This window comes from Parasteatoda tepidariorum, chromosome 6 (assembly GCF_043381705.1).
Source record: "Parasteatoda tepidariorum isolate YZ-2023 chromosome 6, CAS_Ptep_4.0, whole genome shotgun sequence".
Taxonomy (NCBI): domain Eukaryota; kingdom Metazoa; phylum Arthropoda; class Arachnida; order Araneae; family Theridiidae; genus Parasteatoda; species Parasteatoda tepidariorum.
The window spans coordinates 22,060,768-22,086,034 of NC_092209.1; the positions used below are offsets into that span (position 1 = coordinate 22,060,768).

Here is a 25,267-nt window from a genome sequence, read left to right on the forward strand (position 1 = left end):
CAGGAATATCAGGCTCCTTTTCTACGCGCTTGTCTGCCGTGAGCTCGATTTGAGTATTTTCCAATTGTGGCTCACAGGAAGTAACTGTTACTGCAGACTCCGTAAGCGTTACTGTTTGTACTGTCTTTACAGTTTCTATGGACATGGTCGTTTCCACAGGACAAAGTTCTTTCCTTTTCTTCCTTAAGGCGATAAGTTTATATTCCTCCATATATGGTGGTTTGCAATCTTCCTGCTGCCATTTGAGTTTTTTTTCTGATTGTTCAATCATAATATCAATTTCAGAAAATGGATCAAAGAAATTGTCGAAAAACTCACTGCGTTCCTTTTCTGTCTTAAGTAGGTTGAATTTCTCGTTGAGGTCGAGAGAACGCTGCACGGATCTTTCAGTCCGCCACTTCCCTCCACGTGCTCATCGCTGGAAGGACATAGTCACAGAGCTCGATCACAACGTCTTGAATGCACTGCGTCTGAATGCATTTTGGTGCGTTCTATATTGCATTAATTTCTTTAAACCATCTTAGTAACGATAATACTATAAAAAAAATAAAAAATTTAGTCGAATTATGTGTTTCTAATAATCTTGGTTTTGCCGGTCACCGGTGACCCCTGTGGCGCTACGAACAAACTCAATGCCGATCACCGGTGATCCCCATTCAACGTGCTAAAACCAAAAATATATCTATCCCTGGAACAAAATGTTTGACGCTAAATCCATTTCACCTTCCTTCATTAATCCAATTAAATTTCGATCAAGGAGCAGATAGCCCCCTATTCTTTATCCTGATTTTAAATTGGCTACATGATTTTTTTTTTCTCAATAAATTGTGCTATTGTTGGATTGAATAATCTCTGTTTAAGAAAATAAAGTATTGTGTCACACAAATCAGAACATCTAACACGGGAACAATAACAACGATATTATTTGTTTATGAAGGGTAATAATTTGCATATTCACAAGAAAAATATAAAATTATTTAAAAAAAAAGGTAACATTTAAAGTAAATACGAAAGGAAATCAAGAGAACAAAAGCATTGAATAAAAATAAACTTTGGCAGCGATTACGGAGGAATCTACTCTCACCTCTTAATATTATTTACCTATTTATTTTTCTTCTCTTTTTTTTTTCCTTTTTTTTATCATTGCGCAACAATGAAAGTAATCTGACAAGTTACCCACGCAAGCTCTTCCTCTACGTTTTAAGTTGTTATCTGATTTGAACTAATTCTGGAATCATTTTGCTATACCTAATCAGATTATTAGATTTACAAATATTCGAAAATCCTGGGATTTGTTTGCATTAATGTATTTAATGACAATAATAATGTACATTTTAAATAAAATAATTATAAGACTAAAATAATCACTTTGACAAAGAATAATGAAGTCATTGTAACATTAACTGTACAGAGGAAGATATAAGAATACGATGTAAGTTAATGTCTTATTGGTTTTGTTTTATTAATGTTTGTTTAGTAAATTTATAAGCTGATAGTGTAATTTTAATAAAATCGTGTTTTTACTCTAAGAAAATGTTTAGAAAGCGATCGACATAAACAAGTATGTGCTGCTATCTAGTGGCGTTTTTAATAAAAAAAGTAAAAAGAATAAAATTGTAAATTATACGGCATTAAAAACTATGTAAATTTAAGTTAGTCTGACGGACTGACGCATACGTCTTTGTTCATTACTGAAATAGTTAAAATTATTTATAAGTTTTTTTTTAAAAAAATAGAATATATTATTTTTATTTTTTATTATTTAAAGTAAATGGGTTTCTCGATGCTCACATATGTGACTCAAAACTGTAATTTGATGTAAGCGAAAACAATTTTTTTTTACTGTATCATTATGTAAAACAATTACGATAAATTTCAAATTTTCTCCTTCATTGTATTATGAAGCACGACTTTCGAATATTTAATTTTCACTGAAGCTTGCACATCGCAAATTTTTATTGGATAAGTTTCAAAATTTGGATTACTTTACAATGTCATTTAGATTTAACTGGTTACAGTTTTTACTTTTCTTTTCTTTTTTCACTGTAGCCCATAAATCCACGACTTTTATCAGTTTCATAAAATAAATTATTTTTATTTGCAAATAAAAATATTCGCTAATTTTGTTTTATATGCCTAACTTTTAAGGATTGCGATATAAACAGATTAGATCATAAACAGATAAGAAAATGTAAACATTGTATGATAGAAAAAAAAAATACTGGTACGAAAAACCTTTCAATACTAGCCTCTTTCTCATGTAAAATCTATTATAGCCGCAATTTTTTTTTTTAAAGTAAGGTTAGGATACTAGGTTTTTTAAGTAGAGTAAAAAATAAGCTATACTATAAAGCATTTACCGTAGTATTACAAAACCACCCAACCCACCACTATTTTTTCCCAAGTAAGAAAGAGTCTCATACCTATGCTAATCCCGCCTTGTGAATTACATTAACAAAATTCATGTTCTCGTGAATCAATCGTAATTATTGTAAATTTAATTTAAAATTATTTTAATTGCAACAACATGTAAATAATAAATTGTCAAATTTTTTGCAGTTCGAACACTTTTCAGTTTTGATTAAATAACCAAAACTTGCAAATATTAGTTTTTAATTCTTTAAAATTTAAAAAAAAAATTTTTTAAAGCGTAGCAGTTCGCATTCTTGGTCTTATAAACATTAATTGTTTAATAAATTTTGGCATTCATTTTTATTTTACTAGTTCCAAAGACAAGCTACAAATAACACAGTTTTACATAAGACAGTTTTACAACCTTTTTTCCGTCTCTCACAAATTCTTAACCATTCACAAAATTTTTTAAAATGTTTCTGCTGTTTGTGTAAAAAAGAAATACGTGAAACAAAACCCAGAATTTCTGTTTTAGCAGAAAATATACAATTAAAATAAGTGTGATAACCACTACTTTAAATAATTCGTTACTACTTTGATATTTTCGTTACATTCCGCATGTATACCAAATACTACGCTTTTTGAGAAATATTTTATATAGTGGCAGACAGTTAAAATTCAAATCTTTTAGAATTTTTTCTAATTTTGCCAACATTCTTGAAACAGGGGTTTCCAACTTGCATGAGGCCGGAGGCTGCGATTAAAAGCACCAGTCAAAGGGCGGGCCGCAACTTTATCAAAACTTTGTATAGGACATTTAAATGTTTGAAGGAACATTAAATATTACTGTCAGATTTTTATTGGTAGTATAATGAATTATTGGTATTACAGAAAAGTATTGAATTACAAGTAATAATAAATATTTTCTAGAATATATATTTTCTTGGATGCAAAACCTGAGAATGGAATTTTTTTGCACCGTTGGTATGTTAAATTTTACAGAAACGAAGATCTTAGGTTTTCTAAACGGAAGAGAAATATTTTATACCCCAATAGATTTTTTACGAAAATTGCCCACAAAAAATAACATCTACTATAGTTTAGCTCGCGGGCCACAAAAAAAAAGGCTTCACTGGCTGCCAGTTGGTAACCACTGTCCTTAAAACTTCTCCACCAGAGCTGGATATTGTTGTTAGCTTGGTACTTGGCTCAAAGCGCCATTAACCAATTCATCTGCACTGTGTAAACATGTGCCATATGGTCATGTATATTAATAATCTTATGCTGAACGAGAGAGCTGGAAGAAAATGGCTTTGCATATGAACTTTTAAATCATTTACAAGCTGTAAGGTGTGAAATAAGTTTAAATGAATAAAAACTAATACAGTGGAAAATAAACTTAGCTACCACTAGATTAAATTTTTACGAAAAGCGTTGAAAGTTGGCCACCCTGATTCTTATATACGTGAAACGAAATCAGAAATTTCTGATTTCTCCAGAAAATATATAATTAAAGTAAGTCACAAACACTACTCTATTAGTTCGTTATTATCAATGTTACATAAAATAAGTAACCTTTTTTAACCAATTTAGTTGGATTATAGGATTCATTTCACTACTGCATTAAATTTAAAATAATATAATTAATATTTACATTTATAGATGCATATAGATAGTTATAGATATTTTCACATAAAATTAAATAATTGAAATGTCGTGATGGGCAAAACAATTTAAGATTTAATTTTCAAAATTAAGATTAATACTGCAAAATATAAATATTACTATGCAAAGAAAAATAATTTTTAATGACCGTTAAAATTGGCACATATAAGAAATATTTCTGTACATATGTTACTGCAAAAGATGACTTCGGTCTTTTGTTATTTTCTATTTTTATTGTTCCTTTATTGTCTGTATTCCCTGCCATTGGAATTGAAAAAAATTTTAAAAAAATGTTTTGTTACAGTAGAATTTTTTTTACTATTAATTAAAAAAATAAAAAATAATTATTAAAAATTATTTTTCACATGGAATTGTCTTTGGATAAACGAACTTCATAAGAGAGTTTTTAATATTTTTCGATTCGCTTAAAAAATTCCCGAGATATGACGAAATACGCAAGAAGTAAAATTAATATTGAGAGGTTGGATCACTCTCCTGACCTAACTGATGGGGTCACATTTCCAAGATAGTAGCTACCTTTCATATTTTGGGGATCAGAAATTCATATACCTTAAAAAAAAAAAAATTAAAAAAAGGACGTTTTATTAGAGAAAGTACTTTTTTGTATCTGATTTTGTAACTTAAAATATCAATTGCATTAATTAGTGGAAGACAATTGATTTCAAGATTGTGAAAATCCGATTACAAATTCAAAAGTTATTCTTCTATGCGAGTGTTTTTTTTTTTTGTTTTATTTTATGTTTTTTTTTTGCGCTCTTTAAAGTGCGCAAAGTAAAGAAATGTAAAGAAAGCGAAGAAATGTATTTCTTTATCTTTCTTATAAACTCACAAACTTTTCCGTCTTATAAGCTTTTACGTATTGATCTCATAAACTTTTACATCCTGTTAGAAGGAATTTGGACTGCTAATTAGCCGTTACCGCCATCCTGAAGTTACAGAGGGTGTTGGGCTACAAGTTCTGTAAAGGGCCACCTTTGCCAAACTATCTGTTTTTCTGCCTTGATTATCTTTAACCGATAGATGCTCCATACGGGGCATAGGTGCGGGTTCGATGTTGTTGTTGTTTATAGATTTTCATAAGCTACGTGACATCTTAATTCTTCAAAGGGGTGATCTTAAAAACCCTGAATAATAAGTATTAATTATTTATTCACTTTTGGAATCAATTTCAAAAAATTACGTTACCTAAATAAACATACTTGTCTTCCACGAAATAAACAAGCCGTGTAAAGCGAAGGGAAGTGTATTTAAAGTCTATTAGTTTGATAATTACGTTTTTAACTCGAAATGAGTATTTTTCAAGGAGCAGCATCCATTATTGTAATTTTATTTTACTTCAAAAAGAAAAAAAAAGGGACAGCATTTATGCACAAAAAATTATAAGAATGGACATTACATATTTTTAATCAAATTTCAAATTTTTTTAAGAAATTATTACTTTTTGAAAAAAAAAGAGTTAAAATTGATTCAATATTCTCTCTAACTTAACACTGAATGTAAATTATTGGGATAGTTATCAAACAGAGTTACGTTATTGCATTATAAATGCAATAACGTGTATGCAATTACAAAACTGAATCATTCTGATAAAAGTCTAATCCTACCTTTTGGGAAATGTTGATGTTGATGTTTGTTCGCTCGGATAAATACCGTAAGATTTATACATTATAGATATACATTTTTTATCACATACAGGAGCATCTAATTCGCGTGTTATCAATTACGCAACTTAAAATTTTGTGTATTGATGATATCGACTAAGTGTTCGATAAGTGATTCTCAGTGAGTCATTGAGATACAAGTGCTGTGCATCTTAAATATCAGATAGGATCGAAAAAATCAAAATAATATAAAGCACCCCAATATCTAATTCTTGAAGTTAATTTTTTAATAACGTTAAAATTTTGCTTGAACTAAGCTGTTTTTTCGTCTGTCATAAGTTAACAGAAAAAATCTCATTCTTTCAAAAGCCATCGGCGTTTTGCAATACATTAGGCTAATTAGAGAAACCTTCAGTATTTCTGGATCTACATGAGATATAGTAGACATAATACAATCAGCCTATAGCCCTTTACGCAATTCAGCTTTAATAAGACTCTTCATTATTCCGGGCTTATTATAAATGGAACAGGTGAATTGAGCAACGATTGATAGTTTTTCTAATTAATCTTAAATATATGTGCAGTTAAGATGATAGTAAAGATAAATACATTAAGATGATAGTAAAGATAAATACATTAAGAAAATAGTAAACATTTAAATTTCAATGCTTGATTACGCATTTATAGTGTTCATTATCCTTTGTGTCGTAGTGTAATATATCCTTTATTATACTTAACACTTGTCAAGTACACATTAAAATTACGAATTAAATGAAAAACGAATGTTTTCTTACCTATTTTAGAAAGCCAAGATTTACTATGTAAGCTGAAAAACAGTAGGAGTAATTATGCTAAGTAAGTAAATTGCTACTTCATATATAGTTTTAAAAGAATATGGAAGATATAAACAAACTAATTTGTATTCATTAGTTCTACTTCATGCTGGCTTTATAGTCATTTATTTGCCAGGAATAAAATCCTGATGGACAGTGCAACAAAAAAAAAATGGACCACCAGGAATATCTTTTGATCTAATGATCGGATCTTAACGTTCTAGAACTCAATTTTAATGGTTCGAGGGGGTGACCTCGAATGTGCTAATTTTAGTGAAGACGAAATTTTAAATTATGAAATCAGACACAAAAATGAGCTGTCTCTGAATAAACATACTTTTTTTTATCCCCAAAATATGGGGGTAGCTTCAATCTGTTAAATATGGTCATCCTGGTTTGGCCAGGAGAGCATTCTCAGGTTTGGACCCGCGAATGCTAATTTTGCCATGTCTCGAGAACATTTTAAACGAATTAAAAACAATTTTAAACTTTGTTTATCCGGAGATAATCCACGTAAAAATGAAATTTTAGTAAATGTTTATAATTTTTATATTATTTTATTTAGTAAGAGTTGAAATAATTTTGAATTGTAAAATATACAATTTTTTACATTATTTAAAAGTATCTAACTTTGCATGGCAAAATGCAAAATTTGAGCGAAATCGGTTGAATAGTTCCTGAGAAATCAAATTTTAAAAAAATCATAATTTTAAAACTTGATTTCCCAGCAACTATTCGTCTGATTTCGCTAAACTTTCGTGTTTTACCTAGTACAGTTATTTACTTTTAAATTATGTAAAAATTCATATACCTTACAATTCAAAAGTTTGGCGACTGTTATTAAATAAAAAATAGTACAAATTTACTAAAATTTATTTTTTCGCATGGAATAATTATCTTAGGATGAGCGAATTTTATGATAGTGTGCAAAGATTTTTCAAGTAAGTTCTTGAGATATGGAGAAGTACGCGAAAAATATTTTTTTACATTAAGGGGTTCAAAGTTTGGATCGCTTTTCTGACAAAAGGGGACAATATTTTCCAGATTGCGGCTACCCTATATTTTGAAGGTATCAAATCCAAATCGGTCGAGAAAAAAAAGAAATTTTATTCAGAGAAAGTATGTACGTTTTTGCGTCTTATTTTGTTATTTAAAATATCATCTGCACTAAACAATTGGCATATTTTAGGTCAGCCCCTTGAACGTAAAGATCCGAACATTAGATCAAAAGATATTCAGGGTGATCCGTTTTTTCTTTTTTTTTCTGCACACTTTACAGTAAGCAAAAAGGGAAAAAAACGATTAATTTTAGGTTCTAACGATTTTAATTTCGCTTATTAAGGGCCAACCTTAGCGGTATAAATTATCTCACTTAGTGAAAAATGAGCAGGAATTAAATAACACGTTTATAGGTGACCCTAAACATGTTATTTAATTTATGCTCATTATTAGTTTAGTGAGAAACCACATCCAAAATATTCCTTCTTTGAGCAAGCATACCTTTTTTCAGAGAAATTAAGATATTTGAGACTAGGTTGTTCGTATTCGAACAATTAGTCTAAAAGTTTTGTCAAAGACTTCTGTATGCAGTTGTTTAAACTTAATTTAAAATAATGTAAAATTAATGATTTTCAAACGGAAGCATAAAACAACAAACATTCAAACGGAAGCATCCAAATATTTTCCAGCCATAGTAAATAAAATAATTTAAAACTTTTTAAATAACATTGAGGAACATTTTTTTGCATTTTTTTTAAAACTGATCTTAGATATTTTCGTATTACTGATTTCAAATCTGCAATTGATTTTTCTCTCAAAGCTAGTTTTCTTATGACATTTTGTCGAAAAGCTCAAGTTTNTACTAATTATTTTAATTGAAATGTTCATTATACGCAGTTTTATAATAATAATCGTAAAATTCATTGAACAATTGAGTATTACATTTTAAAATGCAAGTATAATTTAATAATTATTTCATTTTATAACTGCAAAACGGTAGATAAGTAACTTCGTTATAAAGTTTTACATGATACGAGAATATTATACGATTGCTTTATAATGAAAGAACAACAATTTAAGTTTTAAACTTTTTGTGGAAAAGAAAAAATTGAAAATTTCTCCTGTCATCGGTGTTAGCGATTAGAGAGTCTTTTATCGTATAAATATTAAGTCAGTATTGTTCCCTTTTAAATAAAAATGCATTTTTCTCCGGAAAAAAAAATTACTTTAATTTTGTCGATAGAAATTCCCTAATTATAGCAGCAAAAAGTTTCAAATTTCTAATCAAACTTTCACTCATTATAATTTTGTGTAAATAATAATTATTAATAATATAAATGACTATTGAAAGGAATTAATTGAGAATGTCCAATTTTAATGAATTAACTATTTACGCAATCAGATTAATAATTTTTTTCATAATTTACAAATGGAGAAAAAGTCTTTACAGTTTAAAAGTGAAGAGAAAAATATAGTTGAGATTAAATTTATAAAGTAGGCACAACCCGAAGGAAATCGAAGTAATGGCATTAAAATCGAAATTTCGAAAGAAAAAAAATCACGTTTTAGTGTACAGTGAGCAGTGAACAAAAATCTGAAACTAACTTTTGATCTAATGATCAGATGTTTACGTTCTAGGACTCAGTCTTAATGGATCGAGAGGGTGAATTCAAATATGCCGCTTAATTAGAGCAGACAATATATTTTAAGTTCGGAAATCAGACACTAAAACGAGCTTGCTTTGAGAAATGTTTTTCCTGCGTATTTTTGATCCCCAGTAAATAGGGGCTGTCGCAATCTGGAAATATTATCCCAATAGTTTGGTCAGGAAAGCAATGCAATGCTAGGACCCCTTAGTGTTAACTTTACTTTTTGCGCATTTCACCATATCTTGGGAACTTTCCAGTGAACTTTTAAGTGAATTTAAAATTTTTTGCACATAATGTTTTAATGTTCATTTAATTTAGAATTTCCTTAATTCCCTACCACTATTGTAAGATATTTACTTTTCACCTAACTTGAAAAATTAAAAAGTTTAGAATTCTTTACAAAATCACTCAGGCGAAATGATTGCGTTTTATTTAAACCTTATTTAGAAGGTATTTTTCTAAAAGTATTTCATTTAAAGTTTTTATCTAATTTTTGTTTCTTATTTATCTATAGTTATTGAAAGTTAAGTTGATATATTTTAAGTTGAAATGAATGTCGCCCAGCTTTGCATAGCTCAAAAATTATTTCAAAGGAAACATAACTTAACATTAAACACTCAGGACTTACAATTATAAATCAAACAATCACTACATTTATTTATTAAAAACACTCTTATGAACTGATAATAAATTGATCTACGTCCTAAATGAGAGTTCTATAATATATATTTTATTTAAACTCAGTATATACATCTGACCTCTGTTGTTGCCAATGGCTCAATTTTAAAATATAGTTTTTCTTTTACAAATTTTCGGATATTTTCATATGAAGGATAGTATTAAGTTTGAGAATTAAAAATTTTCGTTTTAAAAAGTTGTTAAAAATTATAATTATTATTAATACTTGACAACAGGAAGTTTTTAATAAAGGTTGAAAAATTTTTTAATTATGTTATTTTTTAATTCTGATATTTTTTTAATTATGTTTTTAATTACCTAATTCATATAACAGCATTTAGGAATCAATAAATTTATGCTACGTATGATCGTTGCAGAATAACATGTACACAATATATGTAAATAAAATACATTTTTAAAATTGTGCATTTTCTATTAATTGCATTCATTATTCTTATACTGAAAGAGTATCAAGGTATCTATGACCTCCATAATAAATGAAGTATTTACAGACTTTTATATATATTAAGGAACTGAATCAATTTTTCTCGAAGTTTAAGATCTCATCCCATTGAAAAAAAAAGTTATTTAATAAATATTTTTTTATAATAAATGCTTCTAGTAATGAAACAAACGCGATATAGGTCATTGAAGAAAAATCCCTTCATTTGTACATTTTTCCCTTCTTGAAATTATTTCACATATTTCTTTTTTCACTAGCGAATTTCCGATTACTTTAAAATTTTAAAAATATCGATTTTTTCATTTGCAAGAAATTTTTACTTTAAAGCGTGATNTTATTCCTTCAAATATATTCCAGAATTTCTCATGTGATATAATAGTTTTGAGGATAATGTCATCCAATGGAGATCCAAAATTTCTATATCCAATTCTTCTCGCTTTACTTGAAGAAATTCTGAAATGTATGTTGCTATTACGGTTACGTTTATTTGGTTGGTAAGAGGATTAACAAAAAAGTTATCAAAGGCTCGATGATATTAAATTGCTGCTATTAAACTGATCTTTAAGCAATTGGAGGTTGATGACAAATGTCAATTTCACTGCCACCTATCAATTTTTTCATGTTTTGAAAATGCACAAGAGACTTCATTTTCAAATGTGATATCCACAAAACTAGCTTAGCTCTGAACGAGTTAACAGCCTCTATCATTTTTGCTTTATGTTTGTCCTTTCCCTGCATCTCCAAGTTTAAATAATTTAGTTTTTTCCTTACGTCCGTTATGAAAGACAAATCTGCTAGCCAAAGAGGATCTCTTAGTTCTAAAAATGTATGATTTTTGGTAGCAAGATAATTTTTTATTTCTCCAATTATATGTAGAAATCTATTCAAGTATTTTACCTTTACTGAGCCAGCGTACTTCAGTATGTATTTGCATAGCATTCATTGGGAAAACGGAAAACTGAAATATTTTATAGTTGAGCAGCTGGCGCACCTAGATCGATCGACGGGCGCCATGGTGCCCGTGGGCATAGGGTTGGGGACCCCTGCTCTATAAAGATGTGGAAAAATTTTATAAAAATATATTGATAAAATTTATTTATAAAAATATTTTGCAGAAATATGTCTCTATATTTTATAAGAAAAAAAAGATACCTTGAGGAAAGTGCCTTTTCATGTTGGTTAATACATTTTAATTAATCAAAAACATTAATTAATGAGGCCACCTTTTGAAAGCTGGCCTTAAGTGCATGACATTATCCGATGTCTAGAAAAAATGTTTTCCTTTTTTTTTATTCATTGTACAAAAAATATATACTTTGATCTGCAGCAACTTATACCGAGCAACTTTACAGATTTTTAGCCAAGATTTACTTGTAAATATTTAAAGTGATACCAAAACTTATATATTTTAACATTTGATTTGAACAGGGGAATAAATTTTTATTGCATTTTATCAAGTTCTTGAATTTACTTTTTCGACAAATCGTTTTAAGGCAAAACATATGACCTTAAAGTACGGCGTTAAAAATTTGAATGTATTATCACATTCTTCCTACCACTCCCTACGCAGAAGATAAGCGAAGGCACTTAATATTCACTCGAGTTAATTTAAAAAAATCCTGTCTTTAATGTCTTCTAAGGCTACGTTTGAAGACTTAACACTTTCCAATAGTTTAAAAATAAATGGTTGTCGATCAAGATGTCACATCTCTCAACGTTATTTCACAAATGCTCAATAAGATTTAGATTTATAGAGTTAAGTGGTCAGCACTACAAAGTGAAGTATGTACTGTGTTCCTCAAACCAATTATTTACTAACCAATTATTAAAGCAGGACACATTATATTGAAAAAAGAACCAGCAGCACTGGATAAATCACCAGCTTTACCGGATGAACTTTGCCACAGTATTATTTTTCAGACTGGTCATAATGCATGTTTACATTAAATTAGCTATCTTCGGCAACAAAGTAAGGAAATATAAACATTTAAATATCGGGTAGTAGTAGTGAAGAGGACGCTCAGTATACATTAAAAGGATTATAACGACCATTTATATAACAGTTGTTGATATTGCATCGCTTAGTTTATCGGAAATTAATTTACTGACTTTATTTTCAGAATTTTCTAAAGTACGTTATCTCTTCACCTTTGCTGGATTCCTCGGTTTCTTCACATGCTACACAATAAGAGTAAACATCAATGTTGCCATAGTTGCTATGGTTAACAGCACTGTTTATGTGCACAGTAACACCACCTCTGGAGATGAATGCAAAGTTCCAACGGATGACTTACCAATAAATTCATCGAACCATGATCAAATAAAGGTATCCATAAGACAGGTTTATATTTTTATTATTCATACATATTTTTAAATGAAATATGTTTTATTATATAAAATATATGTAGTTTTGTAGTATATGTAGTTTTGTAGTAAGGAATGTTTCGTTTTATGACGCCGGTGGTTGAGTGGTACAGTTTCGCGCTCCGTGCCGCGGGTCCTGGGTTCGATCCTCGGGCCGGGCAAGGTTGACTCTGCCTTTCATCCCTTCAGTGGGTCGATAAAGGAGCACAGTGGGTTTCCAAGCACGCTTGGAAACTAAACACTGGGGGTTTCGTTTTTGGCTGACCACCTAACCGGAATATCTGCTGGCCCTCTATGGGCTGTCGCGCCACTGATTTTAGTTTATGTGCAGTAAAAAACTATTGCGTAAATCAATTAGCGAATTTTACCTTAGACATCCGAGGCAATGAAGTACGTGAAAATCCGATCATTAAATCTAAAGTTATAAAGGTGTTCCTTTTTCATTTTGCTCAATGTATACTAATCCAGACTTATACAAATAGTATTTCTCTAAAACTACTATTACTATCACTTATTAGAAATTACTATCACTTTCACATTTTGTATTACAGGATGGAGAATTTTATTGGTCGCCAAGTCTGCAAGCCACGATTCTTGGATCTTTTTATTATGGGTATTGTGTTTCACAGATCCCTGGAGGAAGGCTTGCTGAAATGTATAGTGGAAAATGGGTTTTCGGAATTGGAACTTTTATCACAGCACTGTTGACTTTATTGACACCAATGGCTGCTCGATATAGTGTTGATGTTCTGATTGCTATTAGAGTTTTGGAAGGATTGGCGCAGGTTCGAAGTTCTTGCTATACTTAGATTAATTTTTTTTTACCTGAATCAGAATCGCTCCAGCTTATTATTAGAAAAAAAAGTTCAGAGAATATGACAAACAACTAAGTGAACAAATGTCATTTTTCTGCTAGCTAAAGATTTTCCTGGTTTCCTTCTCTATGTAACACATGTGTGGATTAGTTCCATCAAAAAGCCCTCCACGAAGGCAAATTTCTCTCAATGCTTGATCAAATAACTCCCTTGTCTTCTGGATTGGGTTTAAAATTACAAGGCTCTGGAGTTGAACATTAGTAGTCGTGAACCCTAAATTAGGTCGGTTTTTAAAATTTCACATGTAATATTTCATTCAATACGTAATTTTTGACAGGCAATTTGTTTTTTTATGAGATTTTTAAAAATTTAAGAGATTTACAAAAATTAGCTGGTCTTTGAAATATTTCAAATCACGAGTTGAAATATTTCAAATCACGAGAAAATTCACGAGTGATATATTAATCCGTATATAAATTTTGGGACGTAGTGCTTTTCAATCATCGAAAACTTTTTGTTCGCTTCACCCTATAGCTTAGAATAAATTTTTGAACCTAAGTTAAGGTTATTATATATATTAATTTTTTTAAAAAAAAAACATCATTTAGGACGATTTAAAACTACTTCAAATAGCTTTGTATTTTTTACTACTTTTAATATATTAAAAAAAACTTAAGCTGAGAACCGAAGGGGCTTACACATCTGAACCAAAGAATACTCTCTCTTACACATGGAACTTCGTGACATAAAGATATTATATTTTCTAAAATATAAATGATCTTTAAAATCTCGAATATTTTAAATAAAATGTACTGTTTTAATGCGGAATTACGTTTTAGGGAGTGACAATGCCAGCCATGCATTCCATGCTGGGTCGGTGGTTACCAGATTCAGAAAAAGCTTTTTTATCTACAATAATTTATTGCGGCATACATATAGGAACTGTAGTCACCTTATTTGTTTCTGGACTTCTGTGTGATTCAGAGTTTCTTGAGGGCTGGCCATCCGCTTTTTATGTTTCAGGTATGTGCAATATTATTAATAATTTTGCCAGTTTTTTTTCTTTTGCCCTAAATTTATGCTTATTTATAAATAATTTAACAAATATGTGCTTATATTTTGTATGATCTTTCCAATCAGCTAGGCACAATCGTGTTTATCTTACCTTTTTCGCCTTGAAACAATGCTAGATCATTCTTAGAGAGTACTTATGTTTATGGGAGAGGGACCATGTTTTGGTGACTCCGTTCCTCAGCTGCCACCAACCGAAAAGAGTTCAATTTTAACATCACCCAACTTTAACATATAGTTTGTCTAAAATAAGAACTCCTCCAGACATTCCTTTAGACTTGTGGCGGTGACTATGGTAACGAGGTAATACTATTTCTAGTAGGGGTGCGGGGTGGTTCGAGGGAAAAGAGGTCTCTTTCTTCTGTCTATTGTGTTAGTCCCAGAGGGAAGCTACGCTCCCTTAAGTGCGCCATTCTTGTTCTTATAGCAACAGATGGCCTCAGACTTTGTGGCGAGAGGAATTCTTAGCTTAGACAAACTATAGTCAATATTTAAAAATGTATCGCATTAACAATATCACATGGATATTAACATGTTTGAGCCGCGATGGCTCAGAGGATAGAGCATTCACCAGAATCGAATCCAAACGATGGCTGGTCGATACGAATTCCGCATCCTGCTCGCACCGACCACAGTGCTGACGTGAAATATCCTCAGTGGTAGACGGATAATTGGTTAGAGTCCCTTTGCCGTTAGGCTAATGGTGGGAGGTTCTCATGGTCTTCCTCTCCATGTAACGCAAATGCAGATTAGTTCTATCAAAAATTCCTCCACGAAGGCAAATTTCTCCCAATACTTTATCCAAGAGTTCGATTGTCTTCTGGAATGGCTACAAAAATTACAAGGCTACTGAGTTTAACGTTAATTGTCATAAACGCAAAAAATTGGGTTGGCTGTTCAATAATAAGGCTGCCAATTACTACTTAAAATTTTCGTTTTATATATAAAGTGGTAGTGAATGTTATAAATTTCTTTTGTAATCTTGGATGTATAGATTTAATTTAATATGATTTTGACTATCATTAAATGAATATAAACCAATCTTATATATAAGAGCAAGTTATAGAAAAGAAAAGCAGGTTAAGCCTTGATAAAGGTTAAACCATAGCAATTGTGAAAAGTTAATTTTGTCAAAAATTGCATATCAATTAGTCATTTACTACTACTTGGGATATACTTCGTCTGAAAAACTAAAAGTTTGGCAGGTCTGCAATATATCATGATTTTTTCCAATATTGCTAATTTATGTAATTATATCATTTACCAATATTTGTCGTAACCTTCATATTCTTAGAAATTAGAAAGAACTATGTGCATATTTTGAACAAAGATTTTATTGCAAAAATCTTTTTTGAAATCTTTTTTTTCTTTAAAAAAAAGTTTTTATCTCGATAGAGCTTGACAGTCAGAAAAATATCTTTTTATTTCAAGTTTTTTTTACAGATTTTGTTTTTAGGTATTTTGGGCTGTGTCTGGTTTATATTATGGAGCCTTTTCGTCACGGACTCCCCTCACACACACCCTTTTATCACAAAGACGGAACTGCAATTTATTACTTCCGATCAAAAAATTAAATCCAACGTGAAAGTAAGTACTAACACATATTTTTCTTCTGAATAAGTTCCAGACGACTTATAATTATGGAAGTGGAAATGCGCTAACTGAAAGAAAAAAAATTATAGCAAAACTTTTACACATTTATTTTCCTTTATTAATTATCAACCTTATGATTAATGTTTTGAATTACTTTTGTTATTCACCTTCATTACTGGCGAGTCTTGAGAATGGAGCAAATGAAACACGCCATCATCTTCGCATTTTTTTAAGCCATTGANTCCTTATCGAATACTTTTTTCATTTTTTTTTTTAAAATATGTTTCAGTACTGTTTTTTTTTTAATAATGTTTATATTATTTGTGAAGGCAATAACAAATAGTTTATGGCCTTTAAGTTTTTTTTTCCTTTTATACTTCTTTTATTATTTTTGTTATTATGTGTTACTTGTGTTAACTTGCACCATATTTAATCTTTGTATTTTTTTAAAATATTGTGACTTTGTACTGATCTAAATTCTTAATAAATTCTTGCTGACTGGGCTCGTTCCTAGGCTGGAGTGGAGCCGAATCAGTAGCCAAGCTTTGGGCTATATGGTAAAGGGTCCATAATGACCTAGGTACATGTCCAAAGCTTGGAGAAAAGAAAAAAAAAAGTCCCTTTGCCGTTAGTCTAATGGTGGGAGGTTCTCATGATCTTCCTCTCCATGTAACTAACGTAAATGCAGATTAGTTCTATCAAAAATTCCTCCACGAAGGCAAATTTCTCCCAATACTTTATCCAAGAGTTCGATTGTCTTCTGGAATGGCTACAAAAATTACAAGGCTACTGAGTTTAACGTTAATTGTCTTAAACACAAAAAATTGGGTTAGCTGTTCAATAACGGTCATTAAATTTATTACCACATTATACAAGATTGCCAATTACTACTTAAAATTTTCTTTTTATATATAAAGTGGTAGAGAATGTTATAAATTTCTTTTTTAATCTTGGATATATAGATTTCATTTAATATGATTTTGACTATCATTAAATGAATATAAAACAATCTTATTTATAAGAGCAAGTTATAGAAAAGAAAAGCAGGTTAAGCCTTGATAAAGGTTTATAAAGGTTAAGCCATAGCAATTGTGAAAAGTTAATTTTGTCAAAAATTGCATATCAATTAGTCATTTACTACTACTTGGGATATACTTCCTCTGAAAAACTAAAAGTTGGCAGGTCTGCAATATACCATGATTTTTTCCAATATTGTTAATTTATGTAATTATATCATTTACCAATATTTGTCGTAACCTTCATATTCTTAGATATTAGGAAGAATTATGTGCATATTTTGAACAAAGATTTTATTGCAAAAATCTTTTTTTTCTTTAAAAAAAAGTTTTTATCTCGATAGAGCTTGACAGTCAGAAAAATATCTTTTTATTTCAAGTTTTTTTTACAGATTTTGTTTTTAGGTATTTTGGGCTGTGTCTGGTTTTTATTATGGAGCCTTTTCGTTACGGACTCCCCTCACACACACCCTTTTATCACAAAGACGGAACTGCAATTTATTACTTCCGATCAAAAAATTAAATCCAACGTGAAAGTAAGTACTAACATATATTTTTCTTCTGAATAAGTTCCAGACGACGCATAATTAAAAATGTGGAAATGCGCTAACTGAAAAAAAAAATTATAACAAAACTTTTACACATTTATTTTCCTTTATTAATTATTAACCTTATGATTAATGTTTCGAATTACTTTTGTTATTCACCTTCATTACTGGCGAGTCTTGAGAATGGAGCAAATGAAACACGCCATCATCTTCGCATTTTTTTAAGCCATTGATGTTTTAAATCAAGTGCATCTTTTCGCTTTAGCTTCAAGAATATAATAATTTTTGCCAATTAGCGCATTGCAGAGATGCCAACTGCTCCGTACAAGCCAAAATGTTTTTTAAAAAAAACGGAAAATAACTACAAACTAATTTTTGCAAACATTTGACTACTTTTGCTTGCGTTTTAACAGGTATAGTATGATATAGTTACTACAAAGTGGTGAATTATATAAGCCTAAAAATTAGTTAGAAATAGTGGCTGTCAAAATCTACCAAATTGAATTTATGAAACCAAGAATCACAATTGATAAACTGCCACTTTAAAATATTTATTTGCTGCCCGGAACAAGTTGGTATCTCTGGTATTATACAGGGTGTTTATAAATTCCCGGACCCATTTTGATGTTTAATAACTCATAAAATAAGTAAGCAAACTTATGGCATTTATTGATGGAATAACTCATATATTTTCATTTTCCACTCTAAATATCTGTACTTCTCTAAATACCGTCTGCTTACTAATTGCATTTTTCTCTCTTTTGTTTTTGGCAACTATTGCAATGTTATGTTTACATTTGATGTGTTTGTTCTCTGTAGTACTTTTCTATATAATGTTTTATTCGAGCGGATATTAAGGAGAATGCATACGCCACAAGAGGAAGCACAGATTTTATGCTGGTTCATAGAAACGAAATCGATAGTACAAGCACAGAGAAATTGCAGAAGAATTTACCAAAAAGATCCTCCATCCAAAAGCAGCAACTTGCGGTGGAAATTTTTTTTTCTAGAAACTGGAAGTATCGCAGGTAAGAAACGTTCCGGACGTCCCTGCACAAGTGATTTTGACGTTGAGCATGTCAGACAGACATTTTTAGACAATCCTAGAAGATCTGGGAGATCAGCGGCAAGAGAATTGGATATGCCAATTTCGACGGTGTACAAGGTTATTAAGAAACAATTAAGACTGCATGCATGCAAAGTTCAAATTGTTCAAGGTTTGGAACCGCACGNATTCAAAAACCTCACCGCGAAAGAGGTGGATCAAAGTGGTGTTGCATATGAACTTTTATATCATTAATATGGAGTAGTGTGGAAAAGTTTAAATAAATAAAAAATAAAATATGCATTAAAACATAAACATAGCTACCACTAGTATAAATGTTTACAAATAGCATAGGAAGTTGGCAGGTCGGCTAATTGATATCAAAATAACTCGGTCCGAATTTCTTCGATTTATTTGTATGTTAAAATTATCAATTTCTTTTATTATTAAATTGTTTAACATCTTTTATCTGTTTCTTTTTATTTTTTCGAAAATCATCTTCAGGTGCCACGTGATCAGTTTCTTCAAGTTGCAGAAGAACTGGATGTTATTTGAACCGAGAGCGAGCATGTCGATATTTTATGTCTCGCTTAAATTGAGTTTAACGACATGAATATTAAAAAGCGAACTGATTAAACCTTAAAACAAAAAGTTGACATTTTAATTCGTTATGATATTGACCAAAAATGAGGAATTAAATTAAAGTCTTTAACACTTTGAATTCCACGATAATTTTTCATGACTTGCCCGTTAGGACAAACAGTAAATAACTACAAACTAAATATTCTAATATTAGACTGATTTTGCTAGTTTTTTAAAAGGTTTAGCATGACCTATCTGACTGTCATGCTAAACTAATTTCTTCAAACCATTTAAGTAACGATATTATAAAAATATTAAAAATTTACTCGCATTATGTGTTTCTAATAATCTTGGCTTCGTCTGTCACCGGTGATCCCCGTGGCGATACGAACAAACTCAGTGCCGGTCACCGGTGACCCCCATGGCATTCAACGTGTTAACGATATAAGAAGTATTGAAATTTAAGTACAATTACGCTCCGATGATTTTACGACTACGAACTTCTATGAATAAGCTTCTTAGAAAAAAAATTGTAGACAATCAACAATTGATGTTTTTTACAATTGGGTATAATTTTTATATTTTTAAAGTAAATATACAATTCAAAAGTAAGTTTATTTTATTTTATTAATCGGTAAATGTTATCCAAATCATTATGTTCCACATTAAGCGGAGAAAACTGTAATTTAAGTTGTAAGCGGTACATAATTCTAAGTTTAATTTCTCTCACACAGTTTATCTTCTGCTGATATAGATACCTATTCCACAACACAGAAGGACATCACTATACTTTAATTTTTAACTGGTTCACCGAATTAAATTCAAAATTCAGTTTTTATTTTAAAAATAACTTCAATAATCATTTGATTTTGTTGCGTTGAATATTTGAAGTCTTAACTTTTTAACTGAACTAAAACTTGTGCAAAATAAAACTGCAACGTAAGATGAACCTCAAAATGAAGTATAATCACCATCAAAAGTTCAAAGTGGGATAAATAAAAAAATATTTAAACTTTTGAAGAAATTGCGCATTAGAATGTGGTACACTGAGAAATGTACAAGACTGTATAATCTATTCAACTTTATTGCTAATTCAAAAGAAAAATAATCCAATGTAAAGTATTATTTCAAACCTTGATCTTCTTTTACATAACTGTAATGCACTATAATACATAATTGTGTAAGACTATTGATGAAACAAAAGGAGTTGAATAGAAGATGAAAAGTGCAAGTAAGTGAATTTAAAAAAAATGTATAATATTTTCCGCTACTATAAAAAATAATTTTGTGTACAATTATTCAGATGATAATTTTCTTTGTCAATAGAATGGATTTCTTTCATCATATCCTCACCTAATTCAACCAGCAGTTGGAATCCTTGTTGGATTTACATCAGATACTCTTTTGCGAAAAAAAATTGTTTCTACGAACTTCGTTCGCAAATTTTGTACAGCCGTGTGTAAGTATTCATGCTGATTATTTTTATCGTCAACTGTTAATTTTATTAATACGAGTTGTTTTCAAAAAGTAAAGATACTTCACAGATATTATCAAAATGAAAAGTTTTGTACTGTATTTGTTGCAAGGTTTGTATTTGCATTATGCATTCAATCAAATAAAAAATTTTCATCTAAGTATGCGGCACTGTATCTACATTTTACGAAAACGCCTCTATAATTCACTCTTGATTACTTTGATCGAGTAAAATAATTTTTTATAAAATGTTTTTAGGTGGATTCGGACCAGCCTTAGCTTTTATTGGCGTATGCTTTGCGGGATGTGACTTCACACTGAATGTTGTTTTCTTTACGTGTGCTATTGTGATTGGTGGATTTTATTACAGTGGATACAATTTGACCCATTTAGATTTATCTCCAGAATATGCAGGTAAAATTATGGAGATTTTGTTTAAAATAGTCTTTAAATTTTTTAAATATTCACCATAATATAAAAACAATTGTTACTTAGCAAACAAAATTAAATTTCGCTGCTTAACAACTTTTAATGAGGCTTTTTTAATTATTATTTTCAGAGTGGTTTTGTTTATTTTTTTTCCACAGAAGATTAAAAGTTTTATATTTTGGAAAATTTTAAAGGGCAAACTGGCACAATTTGAAAAAATATCTTAGAACTCTTGGAAATAAGGTCGTTTTTACTCATGAAAAATTTTGATCCATCGAAATTAACTTTGGAATCTTATTTTTAAAATATTTTTTTCGTTCTCAACCCCACTATAATTAAAAGAGCCTTCGAGTATAAATATTGCAATCCTACGGAAATATTTCATAATTTCTGGTATTAAAACTTAAAAAAAGAAAAACTATTACCCTCCTCTAACAGGTGAGTATGACATCATTTCTAACGACTTGAAGCATGATCTTTTAAATTTTGCCAAGAGTTTTTCCATGTAAAATTTTCGAAAACATTTGCTACTAAAATAAAGATTGTTTACATAGAAATATATCTATATTTCTGACCAACCCATGTATCTGTATGTGTTATTGTGAATGACCGAAATTGGTGATTGTTGACTTTCACCGGTGAATGTTGATAATCATATATAGTCACTTTGGTAAATGTCCGAAATCTATACTATTTGAGTGCCAATGCCCGGTATGCCCTACATAAATAATTCTTAAGGTTCAGTGGCATTGCCCAGTATGCATTTAACCGGGACTCCGAACACTGATGTTTCTCCTAATCTATCCAAAGCAGATATTAAAATATCGAATAAATATAATAATATGAACGAATAAACTAAATATCAAATCAGATATGCAAATTTTTCAGACATTCACAAAAGCGACTAAGTGATTGTTGACATTCATCTCAGAAAATTGACATTCTCTTGATTTCTTTCATTCTCAGTAACATATACACATTGAGAAACCAGTATTTATACGTGTTATTTACCTTTTATTCATGATCTCATTTAGGAACTTTGATGGGAGTCACAAATACTCTTTCAAACATACCTGGATTTTTGGCACCTTTTGTTGTGGGAGCTTTGACTGAACACCAGGTATGTATAGCTGAATGAATGGTAGTAAAAGAATAAAAAGCCTCACAAGCAATTTTTTTCAAAATAATAAAGTGATGGCAAGATACTGATTAAAAACATTTGACATTTTCATGATTTAGTAGTCATTTCAATTTTGAAAAGTACACGAATTTTAAATTCACATTATATGCAATTGGGTACTTACAACTGGACAAGAAATTAAGCCTAACCATGTTATTTAAGCGAGATTTAATTGGATACCTGTAAGCAATGTCACGGGTGAGTGTCGAACCTGATTGGATTCTGTATCAAAAATATCCCGACTTATCTGCGATGACGTCATTTGCAGGTACCTAGTTAGATTTTGAATCATATTCAGTATCTAGTAACTTTTGAAGAATATTTAATATCTAGTAATTTTTGACTCATATTCAGTTATATCGAAAAATGATTGAAAGTACAGAAATCTTGCGACCACTTTTTTCCGATTCCAAATCTGAAGTGCAAATTCTTCAAGACTCTCTTAAGTAAAATATTACAATGAGAAAAAAAAAATTCCGTTGAATGATATATTGAATTGATCTGAAGAAATTTCAATCTTTTTATTTTACCAGCTACATTAACATTATTTTCTGTAATTAAATAATGTAATCTTACCATGATAATTTATAATTCGGTATGTATGATTAAATTATTTAAATATAATCATTTAAATATAACTATTTAAATATGACAATCATTTTAAATGCCTTTATTAAAAATAAGAATCAAGTAGGTGAATATAAACATTTTACTACCACATTAAAAATAAAATTTTTCGCGAAATCCAAAAGTGTTAGAAGTAATAACTTTATAATTGCGTAAAACGTTATTATTTTAAAATAAGTTTGCAAGAAAGTGAAAAGCTTTGAAAAATGTAATTAAAGTTTTTATAGTGTTCGTACACTTATGACTTTTAATGAATTAGGGCTCTACTCAATAGTTAAAATGAATATTTTAGATGGGGTATCCAATAATAAGATCAAAATAATAAAAATATCTAATAAGAAGAAAATTTTAGGTTTTACTTCGCAATATTAATGTTAAATAAATCTCAAAAGCATCTGTAAGGCCATGGAGGCTAGGGAATAGATTGGATACTCCTTACAGTTGGGAGAATCGGGTTCGAATCTCAGCAATTGTTGGTCTATACAAATTTCGCACACTGCTCGCCTTGACTACAGTACTGACGTAAAATAGCCTCAGTGGTAGAGTGGTCATAGGTTAGAATCCCCTTGCCGTGAGACTATCCGTAGAAGGTTTTCTTTGTTTTGCCCTCCTTGTAGCGCAAATCCGGTTTATTTCCGTCAAAAAGTTCCTCTGATTACTCCCAATACTTGGTCCAGGAGTTCTCTTGTCATCTGGATTGGTTTCAAAATAACAAGGCTACGGAGTTGAAGATTAGTTGTCGAAAACCCAAAATTGTATCGGTTGCTCAATGACGGTTGTAGAACATAATAATAACAATTAGTATATCTATGACGTCCTTGGCAGATCAAAGCAAAAAAAACTCAGTTGAACAGTTAAGCATGGTGGGGATGTCCCTGCTTGTGTGTTGGTGCATGTCGGAATGAGATAGTTTAATATTTATTGATGGCTTAATGAATCAACCTGTTTATTTAAATATTTTAAGATACGATTTAAAATTACTGTTTATTTTAATTTATGATGTGCTAAATATGGATATTAGAGGCAACTTTGTTTTATATTAACACGTTCACGCCGGGGTGACCCACCGGTGGGTCACGCTAGATTGTCTCATCGGGCGGCGCACCGGAGTAAAAACTGGTAGCAAATAAATTTCATCTTTTAGTTTTTTTCCGGGAATAATAAAAATCCATAACTACCAGTTGTTTTTAACGGATGCAATTTTTATATTGAATTGCTTCTTCGCCGTGATAAATTTCCTTTCAATGAATTGTCATTGTTGAGAATAGATTAACTCCTCCCGAATATTATCTAATATTGAACTAGTTCTTTTACCAGTATTTTCACTTTTCCCGGCGTGAACGTGATAAGGTTAAGATAACTATACTATTATCTAATTTTTTTTCCCCCATATTTTTAACTTAATAAATTTGCAGCTTATTAGATGTAAATAAAACTTATTACTATCTATCTTAATTTTCTTCCTTAATCTCTCTTTCCTTCTTTTATCCTTTTTGTCTTCCTAACGTATATATATATATTTTCATGTTACAGCAAATATATTTTCATGTTACAGCAAACATTGCATCAGTGGAAAATTATATTTGGAATCGTAATCGTTGTTTTAATCGTCAGTACATTGTTTTACATTATTTTTTCATCAGCTGAGAAACAAGATTGGATTACCGCAGAAGAACAGAAATCTATATTAGATTTTGCTCAAGAACCTTTTGCCCAGAATTCTTCGATTGAAAGCATAAAAGAATGAATTAGTGTACATATGTGAAATAAAAGAATATTATTTATTTGTATAAATTAATGAGACAAATTTTATTTTTATTAGCATAGGCATTTCCAGAAATTTCAGCATAAAGTTAATTAAATATTAATTTTGAATAATCTTTTGTTCATTTAGATTTAGTCTTATTTAATGCAGTGTTTTTGAGCTACCTTTTTAGTAATAAAAAAAAACAATAATTTTATATTTAGTTAAAAGAGTTGAATGGGGAGCCCAATATATTAGGCATGCAATGAAAAGTATTGCCTACTTCTACACTAAAAGCTTTGTCTAGATTTACTAACACGTTTAAATTAATAAGCTATCTGCCAATTTTACGAACGTCATTTTCTAGATGCCAGATTGCTCCATTTTGAAAAAAATTAAATTAAATTTTGGATTATTTACCTCACGTTCATAGCAAATTTTATTCTAGTGACAAGCAGTTAGCTATTGAATATTCTGCCCAATATGAAGTTTTTAATAATTTTTCCCTTTATAAAAGCA

General features: G+C 30.1%; 1 protein-coding gene across 2 annotated transcripts; it reads left to right on the plus strand.

Moving 5' to 3' along the window:
• The first annotated feature begins 1,164 nt into the window (after window positions 1–1,164).
• Window positions 1,165–24,788, plus strand: LOC139424789 (sialin-like). 2 transcript variants are annotated; one of them, XM_043053131.2, is made up of 10 exons: window positions 1,165–1,432; window positions 6,443–6,494; window positions 12,382–12,587; window positions 13,177–13,410; window positions 14,280–14,463; window positions 17,526–17,656; window positions 20,622–20,754; window positions 21,027–21,182; window positions 22,232–22,317; window positions 24,560–24,788. In XM_043053131.2, exons 2-10 carry the CDS (start codon window positions 6,488–6,490, stop codon window positions 24,749–24,751), a joined length of 1,329 nt encoding a protein of 442 aa, XP_042909065.1. In that variant the 5' UTR covers window positions 1,165–1,432; window positions 6,443–6,487; the 3' UTR covers window positions 24,752–24,788. The 2 variants fall into 2 exon arrangements, with proteins under 2 accessions (XP_042909065.1, XP_042909066.1); XM_043053132.2 differs by lacking the exon at window positions 6,443–6,494 and having other exon boundaries at window positions 1,166–1,432.
• Window positions 24,789–25,267: the final 479 nt, after the last annotated feature.